Raw genomic sequence first — 16643 nt, forward strand, 5'->3', positions numbered from 1 at the left:
AAATCCAAGATTAACATAGTGATCGCCACTGTTGACTGAACAAACATCTTCTGTGGCCTTCAATGATGAATTTTCCTGACCAGAAGGAGTACTTCCCAACAGAACAAGATGAAGAAAGGTGCTACTTCAACTTCTTATGTTTTACCTGCTAGCTCATGAGCTAGACTTTGAGATCTGTGCAGACTCTTCTTTGTGCAATAAAATGCTGTCAAATGTCAGGAAATATCAGGCGGTTATTCAAGCCATTATTTTAAAGGAAGTGTGACAGAATTTTGTTTGTTTGTTTGTTTTGTTTTTTAAGTCAAAGGCAGCTGTTTTTTTCCGGCTCATTAGATGTCTGCTAAAGTGCAGCAGAAGCCTTACAAATATTTATCAAGTTTCTTCAAAAAAATAGTGCTATTCTGGGTTTTAACCTTCTACAATTTTCAACAGGAAAGGAAAATATTACACTCCAAATTAATCCACTGAGACAAAAGTAAAAGCAAGTGAACTGATGACAAAAATAAAAACTACTCAAAGAATACAGCTCCTTAAGGCATCCCAGAAGAATCTGAGGGAAAAAAAATAAATCAATATTTTTTCCTCCATGAAGAGATACTAGAGAACAACTAAATACAATGTTTTAGTATTAGCAGTGCTGTAAATGTATGTTTGAATCTACAGCAGCAACAGCATCCAGCAGAGTCAGAGGTGGTAAGCAGCTTCTAAGATATTAATTGTCTTTTAACAGCTATATACTTTTAATATAGAGAGAATAATTACTAGAGAAGACAATATATATTAATATATATACTCTTATATATAGATACATACAAAGAATATCTACATGTGGATATATTTATACACAAATGCATGTTTTCATATGTGCTTTTATATTCTATATATACATGAAATAGTCCTTTGGGGCAAAAGTACGAAGGGTGAAAAGGGATATCTCCTTTTTACAGCTGCAAAAATCAATGAGCCGTGTTTTGCCCCTCTCTGCACAGACAGCGTGACACGTCCCGCAGTCTCATCCAAAGCATGAGTTCCTTTAGCCAAACGTCTCCCTCATTCCCACCAGCAAAAATAAATAAATAAAAAAAGAAAAAGAAACAAAAAGGGAGTCTGGAGGGACTGGATGAGTCAGAGGTTAGCAATGAACTACAGACACTCATCTCTGGGTCAGCAGTTCATGCAGAGCCTGTGGCAGGAGGGATGGTGAACTGCTGGCAGTCTGGACCTAGAGGAAGCTGCCTCACCATTCCCAGTCCCAACGGCACAGCCAGTGGTAGCAGCAAGGAGGACCATGACAAAAGACCCAAAATGTTCACCAATTCCAGGCTGAGAACTCCCTTGTGACCTGTCTGAGATGCTGTCTCTGCCCTGGACGTACAGAGGTCTCCACCTGGCAGTGCCCAGCATGCATGAAGACTGAAGCACCCAGAGCCAAGGGATGTGCCTGAGCTTCACCGCGCACATTTGTGGTGTGTTTAATATAAAGATACAAGGTGAGAGTACAGTTTTGTATAAAAAACAAAAAACCAGCCACCTTCTGAACAAAGATTTTATGAATTTGTTAGGAAGGAGGTATGTCTACCTTGTGCTTTATTCTCTTTCTTGAAGTGCATTACTTGCTTGCTCAGTTTGCTCTAAAATAGTGTGATACACACATGAAAGTTAATGTGTCTTTTTACAAGAGGCAACTGCAAACCTGACATGCTCTGTGTCCTGCTTTGTTGACCATCACAAAACTTCATATCTACCACTTCCATAGATGGCTTGGTAGAGATTTTCCTCCAGCTCCAGAGATGGGTCAGTATTTGTGAAATCTAAAATGAACCAACACTCACAATTTTTCACTCTATGAAACCATAAAGGAACAATACAGCTAATATCTATGGAATCTGCATGACCATCTGACTTTCTTCAGTTCTTTAAGTGGTCACTGAGGTATTCCCCAGAAGACACACGAGCCAACCTGCAACTCAAAGGGCAACGGGAACAACACTACTGTAAAACACATTTTTTACTAATAAGTATATATGCATTATTTCTCTCTATTTCCCCAAAGGCCAGAGTCCCCACAGAACAACTGGTAGCTGTTTGATGAACTCTTCAAAGGTAGATTCTACAACTGGTATCAGGGGAAAGGCTGGAGAAAGATGGGCCAGAAAGGAAAATATTTAGCAAATCTTCACAGAGAAGAGATTAAGCTTTTTAAAACATTGTTATTTCTGATTCCCTTTTTTATTGTAATTATTCATCAGCAGAGTAACAGTTAAAATCCTGACATCCTGACATGCTTCATCAGAAGCAAGGAAACACTTTTGTGCCACAGCGTTACTCTGACATTTAATTGACCACACGTTCCCCAGCCTTGCATGTTCCCTCCCTCATCAGAAACATTATTCTTTTGAAATGAATCAATCAAGGTTGCACTTTGTTGTTTTTTTCATCTGTCAGTTTGAACCCTCAGAGCCTCTCTCTTTCACCTACCTCATGGCCACTGAAAGTCCAGGAGTGATTTTGTCCCTGCATCAGCATGCTGAACTTTATTCTGCTCTATTTACCTCAGTGTCAGTCTAGTGGACAGCAGATCAAGGCTGCAATAATCACAATCAATTGCAATAACACTATGATTTTACGCTGGTAGTATCAAGTTGAAAGGAGATACATGGACTTCAGTATGCAAGAGCAATGCAAGCATACATCATCTTTGGTTTAAAACTGTTGCCTTGCATCAGATTCTTGCTGTATGCCAAGACGTCAAAAAGGTCATACCGGGGACTTTCTGTGGCTGAGCCCCATTTAGGGCTCTGCCATGCCCTTTTCCCACAAGGGAAGGACCGTGCAGTGACATGTCCTGTACACGTGTACCAGACTGGTTACTATCAAGCATGAACACCCATGCTCAGCCCTCCTGGGGACAGCACATAGCGGCCCAGAGCAACAACCTCTCACAGAATCATGTAGTTTGGAAGAGACCTCCAAGATCACTGAGTCCAACCTCTGACCTAACACTAACCAGTCCTCCACTAAACCATATCACTAAGCTCTACATCTAAATGTCTTTTAAACATCCAGGGATGGTGACTCCACCACTTCCCTGGGCAGCCTATTCCAATACCTAACAACCCTTTTGGTAAAGAAGTTCTTCCTAATATCCAACCTAAACCTTCCCTGGTGCAACTTTAGCGCATTCCCCCTCGTCCTGTCACCAGGCACATGGGAGAACAGACCAACCCCCACATCGCTACAGCCTCCTTTAAGGTACCTGTAAAGTGCGATAAGGTTGCCCCTGAGCCTCCTCTTTTCCAGGCTGAACAAACCCAGCTCCCTCAGCCGCTCCTTGTAGGACTTGTTCTCCAGACCCCTCACCAGCTTCGTCGTCCTTCTCTGGACTTGCTCAAGGACCTCAATGTCCTTCTTGTAGCAAGGGGCCCAAAACTGAACACAGTACTCGAGGTGCGGCCTCACCAGAGCCGAGTACAGGGGGACAATCATTTCACTAACCCTGCTGGCCACACTGCTTCTTATGCAAGCCAGGATGCTGTTGACCTTCTTGGCCACCTGAGCACACTGCTGGCTCATATTCAGCCAACTATCAACCAATACTCCCAGGTCCTTCTCCACCAGGCAGCTTTCCAACCACTCATCTCCCAGCCTGTAACGCTGCTTGGGGTTGTTGCGCCCCAGGTGCAGGACCCGGCACTTAGCCTTGTTGAATTTCATACGGTTGTCCTCAGCCCATTGGTCCAGCCTACCCAGATCCTCCTGCAGAGCCTTCCTACCCTTGAGCAGATCGACACACGCACCTAACTTGGTGTCATCTGCAAACTTACTGAGGGTGCACTCAATACCCTCATCCAGATCATCGATAAAGATATTAAAGAGAACTGGCCCTAGTACTGAGCCCTGGGGGACTCCACTAGTGACTGGCCTCCAACTGGATTTAACTCTATTCACCACGACTCTTTGGGCCCAGCTACCCAGCCAGTTTCTAACCCAATGGAGCATACGCCAGTTCAAGCCAGGAGCAGCCAGTTTCTTCGTGAGAGTGCTGTGGGAAATGGTGTCAAAAGCCTTACTGAAGTCAAGGTAGACCACATTCACAGCCTTTCCCTTATCCACCAAGTGCGTCACTTTGTCATAGAAGGAGATCAGGTTCTTCAAGCAGGACCTGCCTTTCATAAACCCATGCTGACTGAGCCTGATCGCCTGGTTGCCCTGCAAGTGCTGCATGATGACACTCAAGATAATCTGCTCCATGAGCTTCCCAGGCACGGAGATCAAACTAACAGGCCTATAGTTTCCTGGGTCTACCCTCCAGCCCTTCCTGTAGATGAGCATCACATTTGCTAGCCACCAGTCGACTGGGACTTTCCCTGATAGCCAGGACTGGCCATAAATGATGGGAAGTGGCTTGGCCAGTTCTTGCAGCACCCTTGGGTGGATTCCATCCAGCTCCATCGACTTGCATACATCTAAGTGTTGTAGCAGGCCACCAACCATTTCCTCATGGATTGTGAAGGCCACATCCTGCTCCTCATCCCCTTCCACCACCTCAGCGTACTGGGTATCCAGAGAACAACTGGTTTTGCCGCTAAAGACTGAGGCAAAGAAGGCATTAAGCACCTCAGCCTTTTCCTCGTCTCTCATCACTAAGTTTCTTCCCCCATCCAGTAAAGGGTGGAGATTCTTCTTAGTCGTCCTTTTCATGTTAATGTATTTATAAAAACATTTTCTGTTACCTTTAACAGCAGTATTCAGATTGAGCTTCAGATGAGCTTTGGCCTTTCTAATTTTGTCCCTACACATCCTTACAACGTTCTTACAATCCTTCTGAGTGGCCTGCCCTCTTTTCCAAAGATCATAAACCCTCTTTTTTTCCCTAAGCACTAGCCACAACTCTCTGTTCAGCCAGGCTGGTCTTCTTCCACATCAGCTTGTCTTTGGGCACATGGGGCAGACTGCTCCTGAGCCTTTAAGATTTCCTTCTTGAGAAGTGCCCAGCCTTCCTGGACTCCTCTGCCCTTCAGGACTGCCTCCCAAGGGACTCTGTCAACCAGTGTCCTGAACAGCTCAAAGTCCGCCCTCCAGAAGTCTAAGATAGCAGTTTTACTGGTCCCCCTCTTGAATTTGCTAAGAATAGAGAACTCTATCATTTCGTGGTCACTCTACCCAAGACAGCTCCAAGAGTAAAGCACCCCATGGTCAAAAATAATAATAATAATAATAAAAAAAAAATTCTGTGTTGACATCAGCCTCTGAGCTGCTTGTTTATCAGGTAGGCTTTCCAGGTCCTCTCTGTACCCCTCCCTGCCACTGTAGGAATGGAGGAAAGCGTGACCTGTACTCCTGCTTGTCAAAGACTCATCTACTAATAGTCCCTGTTCCCTTAAGTCCTGTTTGATAGCCTTCAGGCTTCTCTCTTCAATATCATCTCTGCCAACCTGGACTATCAAAAGAGGATAGTAGTCAGAGGGGTGAACCAGGTTAGGAAGCTTTCTGGCAATGTCCATGACCCTGGCCCCACTGAGGCAGCAGACTTCCCTACAGGTAGGGTCAGGTTGACAAACAGGGCCCTCTGTTCCCCTGAGAAAGGAGTCACCTACAATGATCACCCTTCTGTCTTTCTTAGTGGAGGCAGTCCTGAGGCGTGGAGTCGACTTCCTCACCCTAGGCATCCTCTTTGGTAGACTTTTCACCTCATCCTCACCCACCGGTCTCTCAAGCTCCAGGGCCTCAAACCTGTTGTGTAAGGGCACCTAGGGAGGCAGGGCCAGTAGGGAGGGGAGTTGCCTGTGACGTTGAGCAGGGACCTGTCTCCATTCCTCCTCATCTCCTAGGTCCCCTCCCTCTGCTCAACAGGGCAGGGGGTCCACCACTGCTTGGGGTATCTCATCCCATTGCCTTTCCTTCAAGCCTTGCAGAGAGTTGCCCCACAGGTCTATCTCCCACTCGCCTACCTGTTTGGATGTTCCTGCAGCACTTGGTAGATGCTGATAAGGAAGGTTTGGTTTTTAAAGCTCTCCACCACGCAGTCCTTGTAGATCCGAAACTCAGCGGCTGTGACAGCCTCGCCCTCAGGAATCTGAGACAAATTGAACTTGAACTCCTTGTGGTGCCGCTGGTGAGGCGTGAATTCCTTGTCATACTCAACTGCAGATGAGGAGAGGGAAGACAAGAAAAAAAGGAACCATGACTAAAATTTAACAACAAAAGGTCTCCTCATGCTGCCACCTGTTCCTTCAAGAAAACAGAAATCATATTTGTTTTCCAAACACAGACCTGGCAAGTGCCAGAAAAGCTTCTGCAGCTAAAGCCTACAGTACTTTGAGAAGATGGATGTTCATCTTCTTTAGCCTATGCCTTTGAGATTTCAGTATTTTATTTTATTATTTTTTTTAGAGAAAAGTCAGCTTTGACAGGTGAAATATGACCATGCATGTTGTTCCTTTTTAGAACATCTCACAACAACTCTGAGGCTGGGACCTCCCCCACCATTTTCCACCTATGGATCTCCATGTTTTTTATGGCATTTCCATAAGCCTCACACCTCTCTTCCAACAGAGGAGATGATTAGCTTCTTTTCATTTTAAGGCAAAAGAGAAAAGCAAAGACAGAATTAATGTTAGCACAAGGTCAACCAGTTCCATAATGGTCCTAAAAGCAGCTGCTTTGTGGCTCCTAGGTTTGTGCTTTTGCTGTCAGACTTCCTTGTGATCAGAGTACGATTAACACGGCATTTATCTCAAGAGTTAGACCTAACCAAACACTGTGCTTTCCTTCCTTTGCAGGAGCTTATCTGAGCCTGAGAGCTGTGAAGAAGTGACCTCTTCTGCTTTCTGTAGTCATCCTCCATGGCCTCAACCCTCCCGAGGTAAAATGTCAAGTATGGATTTTAGACAGGTTCAAACAAAAAGCCCTCCTTCTTCAGGCCTGAGGATTTGCATTTTCTCTGTTTCAGGCTCCCTTTGCAAACTTTACTTCTCATTCCATTCTTATAGTACTTTACTACATCTAGTTATAGTCTGATTTGAATTTATTGTTTATTATTTCTTCTAATTTTCTATTAGTAATTGCTTAAAACATTAACATGTTATGTAAACATACATAATTACACCTTTAAAGCCCTAGGGAGAAGGAAAACTAAAACCAAAATACTGTTCCCACCCGTGCAACTGAAGCAGCATACGTCAGTGAGGGATCAGTCACGATTATATTATCATTAGAGATATGATTAAATTCAAAGGCAGTGATAGAAGCACTGATTCCTTTTCACTTCAGTCTTTGTGCTCAGTTTTTGTTGCCTTTTTTCCCCTGCTCCTCACTGAGACATCAAACTGCAAGAGCATCCACCAGACTACTGTCACAACAGTCTGTGAGGCAAGCCACAGTCCCTGTTTTGCAGATGCAATACTGAGTCACAAGAAGAGTGACTTTTCCACAGACAGGCTTGTGGCAGAGCCAGGAATGATGGCCAACAAGCCTGACTTTCACTGCTTTACCCACAGGTGACCTCCCTGGAGAGCAGAAACCTCTCCTGGCTGCTGGAAACAGCCCATGGAGATTTTCCTCTCTACCTTTCCCGACTGCCTGTTCCTCTTCATTCCCCAGTCCCGATTTCGTCTGTCTCCTCTCCCTTTCCTTTGGCAGCCCTTTCGTGTGAGCTGCCTCATCTGGCTGGATGTGCATCCTGGCTCCCTGTGAGACACTTAGTCACATCCTTCTCTTTGAAGCTCGCCTGGAAATCCTTTCACCTCCGCATGACTGCCATGGAGCATTTTGTGGGACACCGCGCCTTGAGATGCTGCCTTAAAAGCTGCCACAGGGCAAACAAAACTGCTGTCAAAGTCAGATGCTGCTGCCAATTTTGGCACGCTAGCATTATTAACTGAGCAGTTTGGACATGAAATGACTGAAAGCTGTGGGTGACGACACCCTGAGACTTCCAGAAAGGAGGTGGTAATGCCCAGCATCTCCACTACAGATTGCTCCAAGTTAAATGATGCAACGTCACCAAGCAATTAAATAGTTACCCACCAGTTATGGGTGACCCTCTGAAGCACTTGTCCCTGCTTTTAACCAGGAACAACCTCAAAAATGCTGGGCTAGTTAGAGAGACTTGTGTGGACGCTGGCCAGGAAGGGACCTGAGCTGCCCAGTGCCCAAGTTGCCCCAAAGCACAACACGTCTCCCAAAACAGAGTGGCGATGTATTTTCAGAAACTTGCAAGGGTCCAACCACTCAGAAGCTGCGTTCAGCTGTCTGCAGCAGAGCAACGTGCCCAGCCTGGCTTTGTAGCTTGCTGCTATAAGGTGAGAGGACGTAATTAATGGTGAGGGAACGTCTGCACCAGCCGTTTTGGAGAGATGGAGGGGATGAAGCAACGAGTCTCAATTTAGAACTTGTAACATCCTTGCTTGTGGGTGCAACAACCTGCTGAAACCCCCATCCCCTCCTGCCTTGCCAGTGGGATGAGGGAACAATGCACTGCAGAAAGACTGCTTTCCCCCAGGCTCATGGCTGCAGACAACAGGCAGCAGCCCCACTGTGCGTGGTAAAGACCTACAAGAACAAGGGGAAAGATGCCACTGGGATGAACAGCAGACCCCAGGCAAAAACCAAGCCAGGGAGACAGGCAGGGAGCAGGAAAACCTCAATGACACAGGAGAAAAATAGCCATGGGAATGCCCCCACACCTCCTGCCAAGGCATAGAGTGACAGTGCAGAGCCATCCCACCTGGCCTGCAGTGGGGACACAGCGCTTGGTGTGAGCAGAACAGCCACCTTCTGCAGTTACTTGCAGACCTACGCTACAAAATTCACAGTTTAAAAGGGAAATAGCACTACCCCTTTACTAAAAAGTCAAACGCATCCACAAAAGGGAAAAAAAAATAAATAACACCCAAACATGCACCACTGAGCATCAAAAGTAGATGCAGGTACAGCTTCTGACTCTGAGTACCCTTTCCCAGTTTGCAACTTGTGTGATATGTTACAATAGTATTTTCCTGTTTTTTAAAAAGTTCTTCCTTTCACCCTGTCCTTGTGTGAACACCCCAGACAATCATAGAAGCTGACCACACTGTTTATGGGGGAAGCATTCAAACTGATTTTGTTATCAGAGCTGGGAGAGTAAACAACCTGAAACACACACACAAGGAAACCTTTTTTTTAATCCTCCAGATTAAGTAATTTTGCTTCTTCTTTTACAAGAAATGCACATTCAGAAAGGCTTTATGTATATGGTATCCTTCTCAGATATGTTCAGTGTCCCTGCATCATCACAGGGTGGAAAAAAAGCCTACATTAAGCTTGTATGAAGTAAGTATAAAAGTTTAACGAGTTGGAAAGTTTTTCTGGCTATGTATCTTCCCATGATACAATGGAGGGTGGGTTTTTTTTTCTTTGTGGGAGTGGTGAGATATTTAAGTTCTATATACTCATTGTCACCCCATCAAGTTAATAATCAACTGTTTTCATTCAGCAAGACAGTTTAAAAATATAAAATGCCAACAGTTCTTCTCTGGGGGCTTTTTACCCCCTGGAAACAGTTCATTTTGAACAAAGAAGTCAAGCTTTAGAACAGTAAAATTTGGAAAAACAAGACCCAAGCTGCTGCTTCCCAGGATTACCCAGTTTGTATTGCTATCACATTACATCACATCAGATGATCTATTATTCAAAACGCAGATGGCACATGCCAAGATGCAAGGCAACAGCAAAAAAGAGAAATCATTTCTCAAGCTGCTTTCCTTTTCTTTCTTTTTTTTTTTTTTCCTTCTCTCCAATGGGAATTTGTTCAGGTTGGTCTGCCCAGCAACATGGTCAATCCAAAGCTGATTTTTGCCTGAGGATGGACATGTGCAAGTTCCATCTTCATAAAGCCCTTGCAGAGAAAACCAGACAGCTCATGGCTGGGCAGATTGAACACCAGTGCATCAGGAACAAGCCAGGCTAAAATAGGGATGGTAGGGTACTGACACAAACTGTAACCCTCTAAAATTCATCCTCAGGGTCACCCTCATTCTAAGCATTATTACCCATTGGTTGAAGTGGCTCCTTGGAGGCTACAGATCCAGGTTTGCATGTTACAAGCAAAATAGGGTCCAAACTATGGGCTCCGGGAGTTGCCCCCAAATTTTCATTAAAACTCTCTCTGAGCAGAATGGATGAGCACACGCAAATAGTTAACAGAGAACTGTGCCAGTAGCTCTTTACATTCCCCTTTACAAATATTTTTAAATACTATACAAACACAACACTATTGTTGAGCAGTTAAAAAGGCAAGAATGTCAAAATTAGGGTTACTGTGGTTTTGAATTTTGTGTATTCTAATTCTAAACTAGTTTTGCAATGGCCAATTTCAGCACAAGATGTCCTTAGTTTAAAAATAACATACTGCTTACAGTACTTGCTACTTTAAAAACACTGCACAAGGATAATAATAAAAACAAAGTTAATTAAGAAATTAACACATTTTATCTGTCTTGGTAACTATACCATCCTACTTCCATTTGAGAGTGTCACATACAGCTTTCACCAAGGGAATCTAACCCTGATGACAGTCATTGAAATGAACTCTTCTTGCACGTAGGAGCTTTCAGGATTTCTTTGGATCTGAAGTAACTAGTAAGCAGAAACAGGACAACAGTCTTTTCCGATTAAACACAATTTTCTTTTAGAATAACAACATGACTAACATGTCATGATATTTGGTGTCTTTCTCAAGTTCTCAGATGCTGAGAAAGTGTTAGGTCAGGTGTTCAGCTGACAGTCTCAACAGTGTCTTAAGTCTTTAGGTCAAGCTCCAGGAGCTAAAGCCAAAAATATTAAAATATATACTCCAAACCTACACCTCTAAAAGCAAACATTTTACATGTATATATTATCTGGGTAGGTAGTTATAATCTCTGTGGCAATCTGACTCCTTGGAGGGGGAGGAGAAGGAGAGTTGACACAGTTGACACACAAATAGTTGACACACAACTATTTGGGTTGTGGCATTCTTTGTCCATCCTGTCCCCAGCAAGCCTGAAACTTCCGAAGAACCTTTTGCACTGTGCTTTTGAATTGTGCTTCAGCAACGACTTGGCTTTGTAGGACCACACTCCAGCAAAAGCAACCAGCATTCATGACCTGCTTATAGAGAGTGGGTTTTCCACAAGTATTCAGGAATTAAATTTGAGTACATATACAAGACATTACTAGTCATTTCTTCTCAGCCTTCATGACCCCATCCCTAATAAAATGAGAAAGCCCCTAAAACTAATAAATAAATAACAGCAAAAGGAGTAAGAATCAAATTATATGGCAGGATTAATATAGAAGTTAACAGCACTTTTGTAAGTAATTGAGTAACTGATGCATAGTGGGAGAGGACAGAAGAAAAGATTTCTGGCATGCAAGCTTTGTACATGCAAGAAGAGGTACATTTCAGTGTAAGATCTGGTCTCCATTTGGGTCTTACAGTTTGGTTCCTGTGTCAAAAAGTGTGCTTATCTAGACCATCAGGCACCAGGACCTACAAGTTTGGAACCTGCAGCAAGTCTTTATTTAACTCTGAAGAGATGTCCAGGACAGACCTGAAGGCTTGTCTGGATTTTCTGAATATACCAGGTCAATCTGAAAAAAGACATCAAGTCTCCCAGTTAACCCAACTGTGGAAACAGTGCAGCTCTTACAGATTAAAACTGACTTTTATTACTAAAACACAAAGTACAGTGTAAAAAAGAACAAAGAGTACTCCCCAAGAAGTACAAAGCACCCATTTGACTTCTTATAATGGGAAGAGGAGAAATCTAAAAAGCTTCATGCCTTCTTTCAGCTTGTTACAGGGAACAAGCATTGAGTTGTACACTGAGTGCACCTGCAGATGTTTCATCTGTAGGCCAGCAAGCAGAACAGCTGGCTCCTGGAAGCAGTGAGGATACATCAGGGGAAACATTGCTGCTGCCTCTTGTTCACACTTAACTGTAGTGCACACCACTGCCAGATGGCCATTGGGCTCAACAGCCCTGTGCTCTTACCACTGCAATGGCACTCCAAATCTGCTACCCCTTGAGGATAGCACTGACCACTTCTTTCCAGTAAGGGCCCAAAAGAAAGCAAAATCTCCTCGTTCTCCAAACTAAGATCTACTAGCAGACCATTTTACAGTGAGCAAGAAAATTCTTTCAAATAGAAGATCTGAAAGATGAGATGAGACATTAAAATAAAAGGTCTGAAAGCAAGGTGGGGATCATCTTGCTGTCAGCCTAGCACCTTTACATGCCTTCCATGATCACAGCAACTCTGAACAATCCCTCAGGGTCTCAGAAAAGACTGCTTCTCTCCATAGCCATGATCATGGTGGCAGCACCATTCCCTATGTCAAACACATTCTCCACTGTTTCTAATGTCACCGTGAGATGTGTTATGTCTCCCTAGGTCTTTTTCTTCCTCCTTGAGTTCGTCTGCCTCTCAAACACCTCTTCTGGACCTGCAGTACTGCATCTCAGACACCATGAACAGACCAAGCTCTCTCCTGATAGACAAGGGCACGTTGAAGCTCACTGGACGTAAATAGTGAGCCTTTCCCATTTGCAACTGCTTACACTCTTCACAATAAAAGCAGCTTTTAAACAGAAAGAAGCCAAGATACATATGGCTGAATTCAGTATTACACCTGCTGTTTGTCCCTCTGAGTACAGCCGAGGTGGTCTAGAGACAAGGGCTAGCTACGCTACCACAAATGTAACGCATTTGGAAGTTAATGCCTAGATAGATTAAAAATAGTGATAAAAGATTCAAGGCCAACAAAACTCCAAAAGGGCGCTTTCTTAGAAACGGCTGTAATATCACATCTGGGCCACCACAATATAAAGTGGAATTACTCCACTAACTTCAGTGGAACAATGCCAGTTTACATCCGATGAAAACCTGGCTTTATACTCCAGAGCTGCGAGTGCCAGAAGAGAATGATTCGGAAAAATAACCCGTCATTAATCCAACCCCAATGTAATTATGGAGATTAAATTTAAACAATAGCAAATCACTCTCTAAACATAGCATTCTGCAGCAGAGCTTCAAAGGAGGAGGGCCTTCTACTTTTGGATGAAAAATACAACTGAGCTCCTCTTTGTCTCTTTGTGCTGGGAATCAAGCTGGAACTGACTTGTAAAATCAGATTAAAAGAGTTGCACAACAGCTTCCTTTCAGGATTCCTGAACCAGAGAGCCATCTAAAAATCAAAATAACGCACTAACTGAACATAAAATACCCATAGGACAGCAGAGAATACTAAAGGGTATTTCCACACTCTCCCCCAAGATGCCTACTGTATGGCCAGCAAGGCGTTCCCTTTGCAGCAGGCAGGACTGGGGACCAGCTTGCATCAGCATGTGCAAAAGCAAGGAGGGGAGACATCCGGGGATACTTCACGGGGCTAAGTGTGGGAGGCTGCCTGCAGACCATGGGCATCTCATCCACGGCATTAAATTTTGGGCTTCCTGTGCTGTCCCCTTCTTTGCAGAGGCAGCTTCCTCATACATCTCCTCCCCACAGCTTCCGAATACAAACATTAATGAAACTGGTATTTTCTTTCCATATGCTGGCACATATGCCAGGTCCCTGTACTGAAAACAGTGTTGTGTCTTAGGGAAACAAAACATCTTTCTGCTTAAGCGATGCCAAATTGCTTTATCAAAGGCACTACTGTTTGCATTTTTGTGGCAATATTAATGCAGTTCCCACTGAGAAGCTGATAAAGACCCTGACTGCACAAAACACCCCTCTGGAATAAGTGATCCGCAGCTATTTCTGTATCAAGTTTCCAAATAATTTATGATTAAAATAACATTATGCTTTCCAAACCCCATGCATACTTCACAGCCAAGCTTCGTACAGGCAGAGGCAGCATTTGTGGGAGCAGCCAGTGCCACCCGCCCAGTGGCAGCCACAGGCAACCAACAGCACTCTGCTGCCACACACAGAGGGGTGAGGACACCCCTGCCCTGCTCCTCTTCTCTCCCTTGGCTCTTTGTTTGCACCCGTGGCTGCTTTTCCTGTCCTCTGGGCTTGACACAGGTCACGCTACATTTGCTGCTGGAATCGCCGCTCATGTGGCAGCTCCCTGCAGTTGTGCAGCTGCCCAGGGCGCATCGACCGGATCCTGAAATGTTTTCAGGGATTTTTAAACAGTGTAGCAGCCGCCTGTCTTATCTTGCATCCTCTCTGTAAATTATCTGCCCTTCAGTAGGAATTTAAGGCAGTCCCAACCAATTCACTTGTGCGCTTGGGATAAATAGCTAAATTTCAAAACTGAAGTTGTGCAAAGTGGAAAACATTTTTAACTTCATTACATTTCCCTCTCCCCTTTTTTCCAGACAGCTTTAGTATTGATCAGCAAGACTGAAAATCAACTAGCAGCAAGCAGGAAAGTGAGGAACATAAAAATGTTTGCAAGCTACATTCATTTTGTTGAGTGCTCATCTCTTTGCATCACAGGCAGTTTTCCATGAAATAGCCCAGCTGAAAAAGATATCTCCTGACACTACACAATCACTCTCTGTAAAAATAGGGTCTGCAGCATTTAAGATTTTATAAATTATTGAAAATGTTTAATCCATCACTCAATAAAAGTCCTTTGAACACTGATACACATAAAAAAGTCAGCTGTGCTTCAAAATTTGCAATGCTCTTCCAAAGCCTACACAACTGAGCTGCGACTGGAGCATCACTGACGTGACTTGTGACTCCTAAGAACACTGTAAGTTGTGTCACTGAGCATTAGATTTAGTGTTTAGTATTTTACACAAGGCTCCAATGCCAAATGACTGCATGATGCAGTGTCTGGCCAAAGCAAGCATCTCCACGCACCACTTAAGAGCAGGGGCTTTAGGGAGTTCACAGGGTGCTTGGTGAAAAAAATGGCAATAAGAAAAAGAGAACTGAAGGACAACAGAATTGTTATCAAAAAGAGAAAAGTGATACAAGAAAGGCAGGAAATACCACACCCAGTGAGGGCAGAAATTATGGCAGGGTTAAGAACAAGTAAGACCACTGAACAGAGATTTCAAAAGCTCTCAGTGTTCAACGGGATCAAAAAACAGCCCTCTGGGAGAGTCAAGGGGACAAGATGCTACATCTCTGAAGATTGAGGACAGAGAAGGTGTGATGAGTTTGAAGACATTTGAAGGTCATTCCTCCTGGTCATGTGTATTTGTCTAAGGAATAGTGTGATTTGGTAGCAAACCCCCTCACTACTTCCATTTGTTGCTCATTGGTTTTGCACACCAATTTGGAGGAAATATCTTCAATGCTTGACTAGGACTGGAGGCTCTGAACCACCACTGGGGTCTTGCACCACCATGGCACTAGAACAACCCGTGCCGCTTGTAGAAGCCAGATGCTCAGAAGACATCAGACCACTCAGAAATACCAGAGCACCCTTGCAACACCCACTGAATTAAAAAAAAAAAAAAAAAAAAAAAAAAGTATCACATTGTTTTAACAACCTGCATAGGGATAGAGAATTTTATCTCTTAAAATAAATAAATAAATAAATAAATAAATAAATAGATCTTTAAAAATAAATAAGTTAAAAACTTTTTTTTTTATATAAAAAAAAAAAAAAAAGACAAAAAGCCCCAGTTTCCCTAGCCTCTTTTCTCTAAGCCTTCCTTTTCCATTATTTTTCACATCCCCGTATCCCCCAGTGACCAGAAGCATACTTGGAATGCTTCTGTCCATCTGATAAAGAGATTGGAGGCTGCAGCCCCATGTCAGGCAAGGACCCATGGGGCACACAGTTTCTGCTCCTGGCCACAGCTCCCAGCACATCAAAAGCCCAAGAGATACAACGCTTTGGGGAAGCTGGGAGAATCCCAGTCAGGGTGGGAAATGATAGGAAAAAGTAAGGCTTGAGGAAAACCACCATTAAAAGAACTACTAAAATGGGATTTGTGGAATAATCCTTAGTTCCACACAGTTGGCCTGACTTTAACACAGTAGCATAGCTGGGTAGTTCACCTGAAAAACATCCAGCAGGAAAAGGGACAGCCTCTGCCAAGTTCTTTCTCTTTATATATTTTTCCTTTTTTTTTTCCCCCCTCTCAGTTTCACCAGATACACAAAGCAACCCTTACAATCTAGACATTTAAAAGTTACATACAACTGGTCTTAAAGTAACAGCACATAATTGACTTGAAGTGCACAGGTTAACAATTAATTGAGGAAATTAAACCTCACTGATTTAAAACGCAACCCAGTAAGTAGGCATTTCTGACTTTCAGCCTATCTTGACCATTTTCCTTAAGTGATCAGGGACCTGAAAACAGCAGTTAAAATGAACAAAAGGGAATGTGTTAAAATTCCCAGCAGAGCTGCTTGCCCACAAATTAATTTTCAGACATTTGGCTTCTACATCTTTGCTCTTTGCAATTCATGTCCCGGCTGTTTGACGATTTGAGCAGTTTTCTGCCCCACCCAATGCAGCCTTGTCATCACTGATTTTATTTTTCCGCTGCTTCTCTCTTAGTAATGCCCTCCTCTCTTGCCTTGAATGGTCACATGCCATCCTTGGACAAAAACATCAAAACCCTGACAATTTTTAGTAAAGATAAATATATATATATAGAGAGAGATTTAAATAAGAATCCAAAACCAATTTCAAA

The 16643-nt window shown here is 43.5% G+C and overlaps 1 protein-coding gene across 1 annotated transcript in view; it reads right to left on the bottom strand.

Annotated features, from left to right (window-relative positions):
• The window catches only part of BMP6 (bone morphogenetic protein 6), a 90684-nt gene that overhangs the window by 21604 nt on the left and 52437 nt on the right, over positions 1-16643 (bottom strand). The window contains exon 2 of the mRNA XM_032181085.1: positions 5952-6144. Coding sequence (XP_032036976.1) covers positions 5952-6144 — 193 coding nt within the window. The remainder of the gene's footprint in view (positions 1-5951; positions 6145-16643) is intronic.

This window comes from Aythya fuligula, chromosome 2 (genome assembly GCF_009819795.1).
Source record: "Aythya fuligula isolate bAytFul2 chromosome 2, bAytFul2.pri, whole genome shotgun sequence".
Classification (NCBI taxonomy): domain Eukaryota; kingdom Metazoa; phylum Chordata; class Aves; order Anseriformes; family Anatidae; genus Aythya; species Aythya fuligula.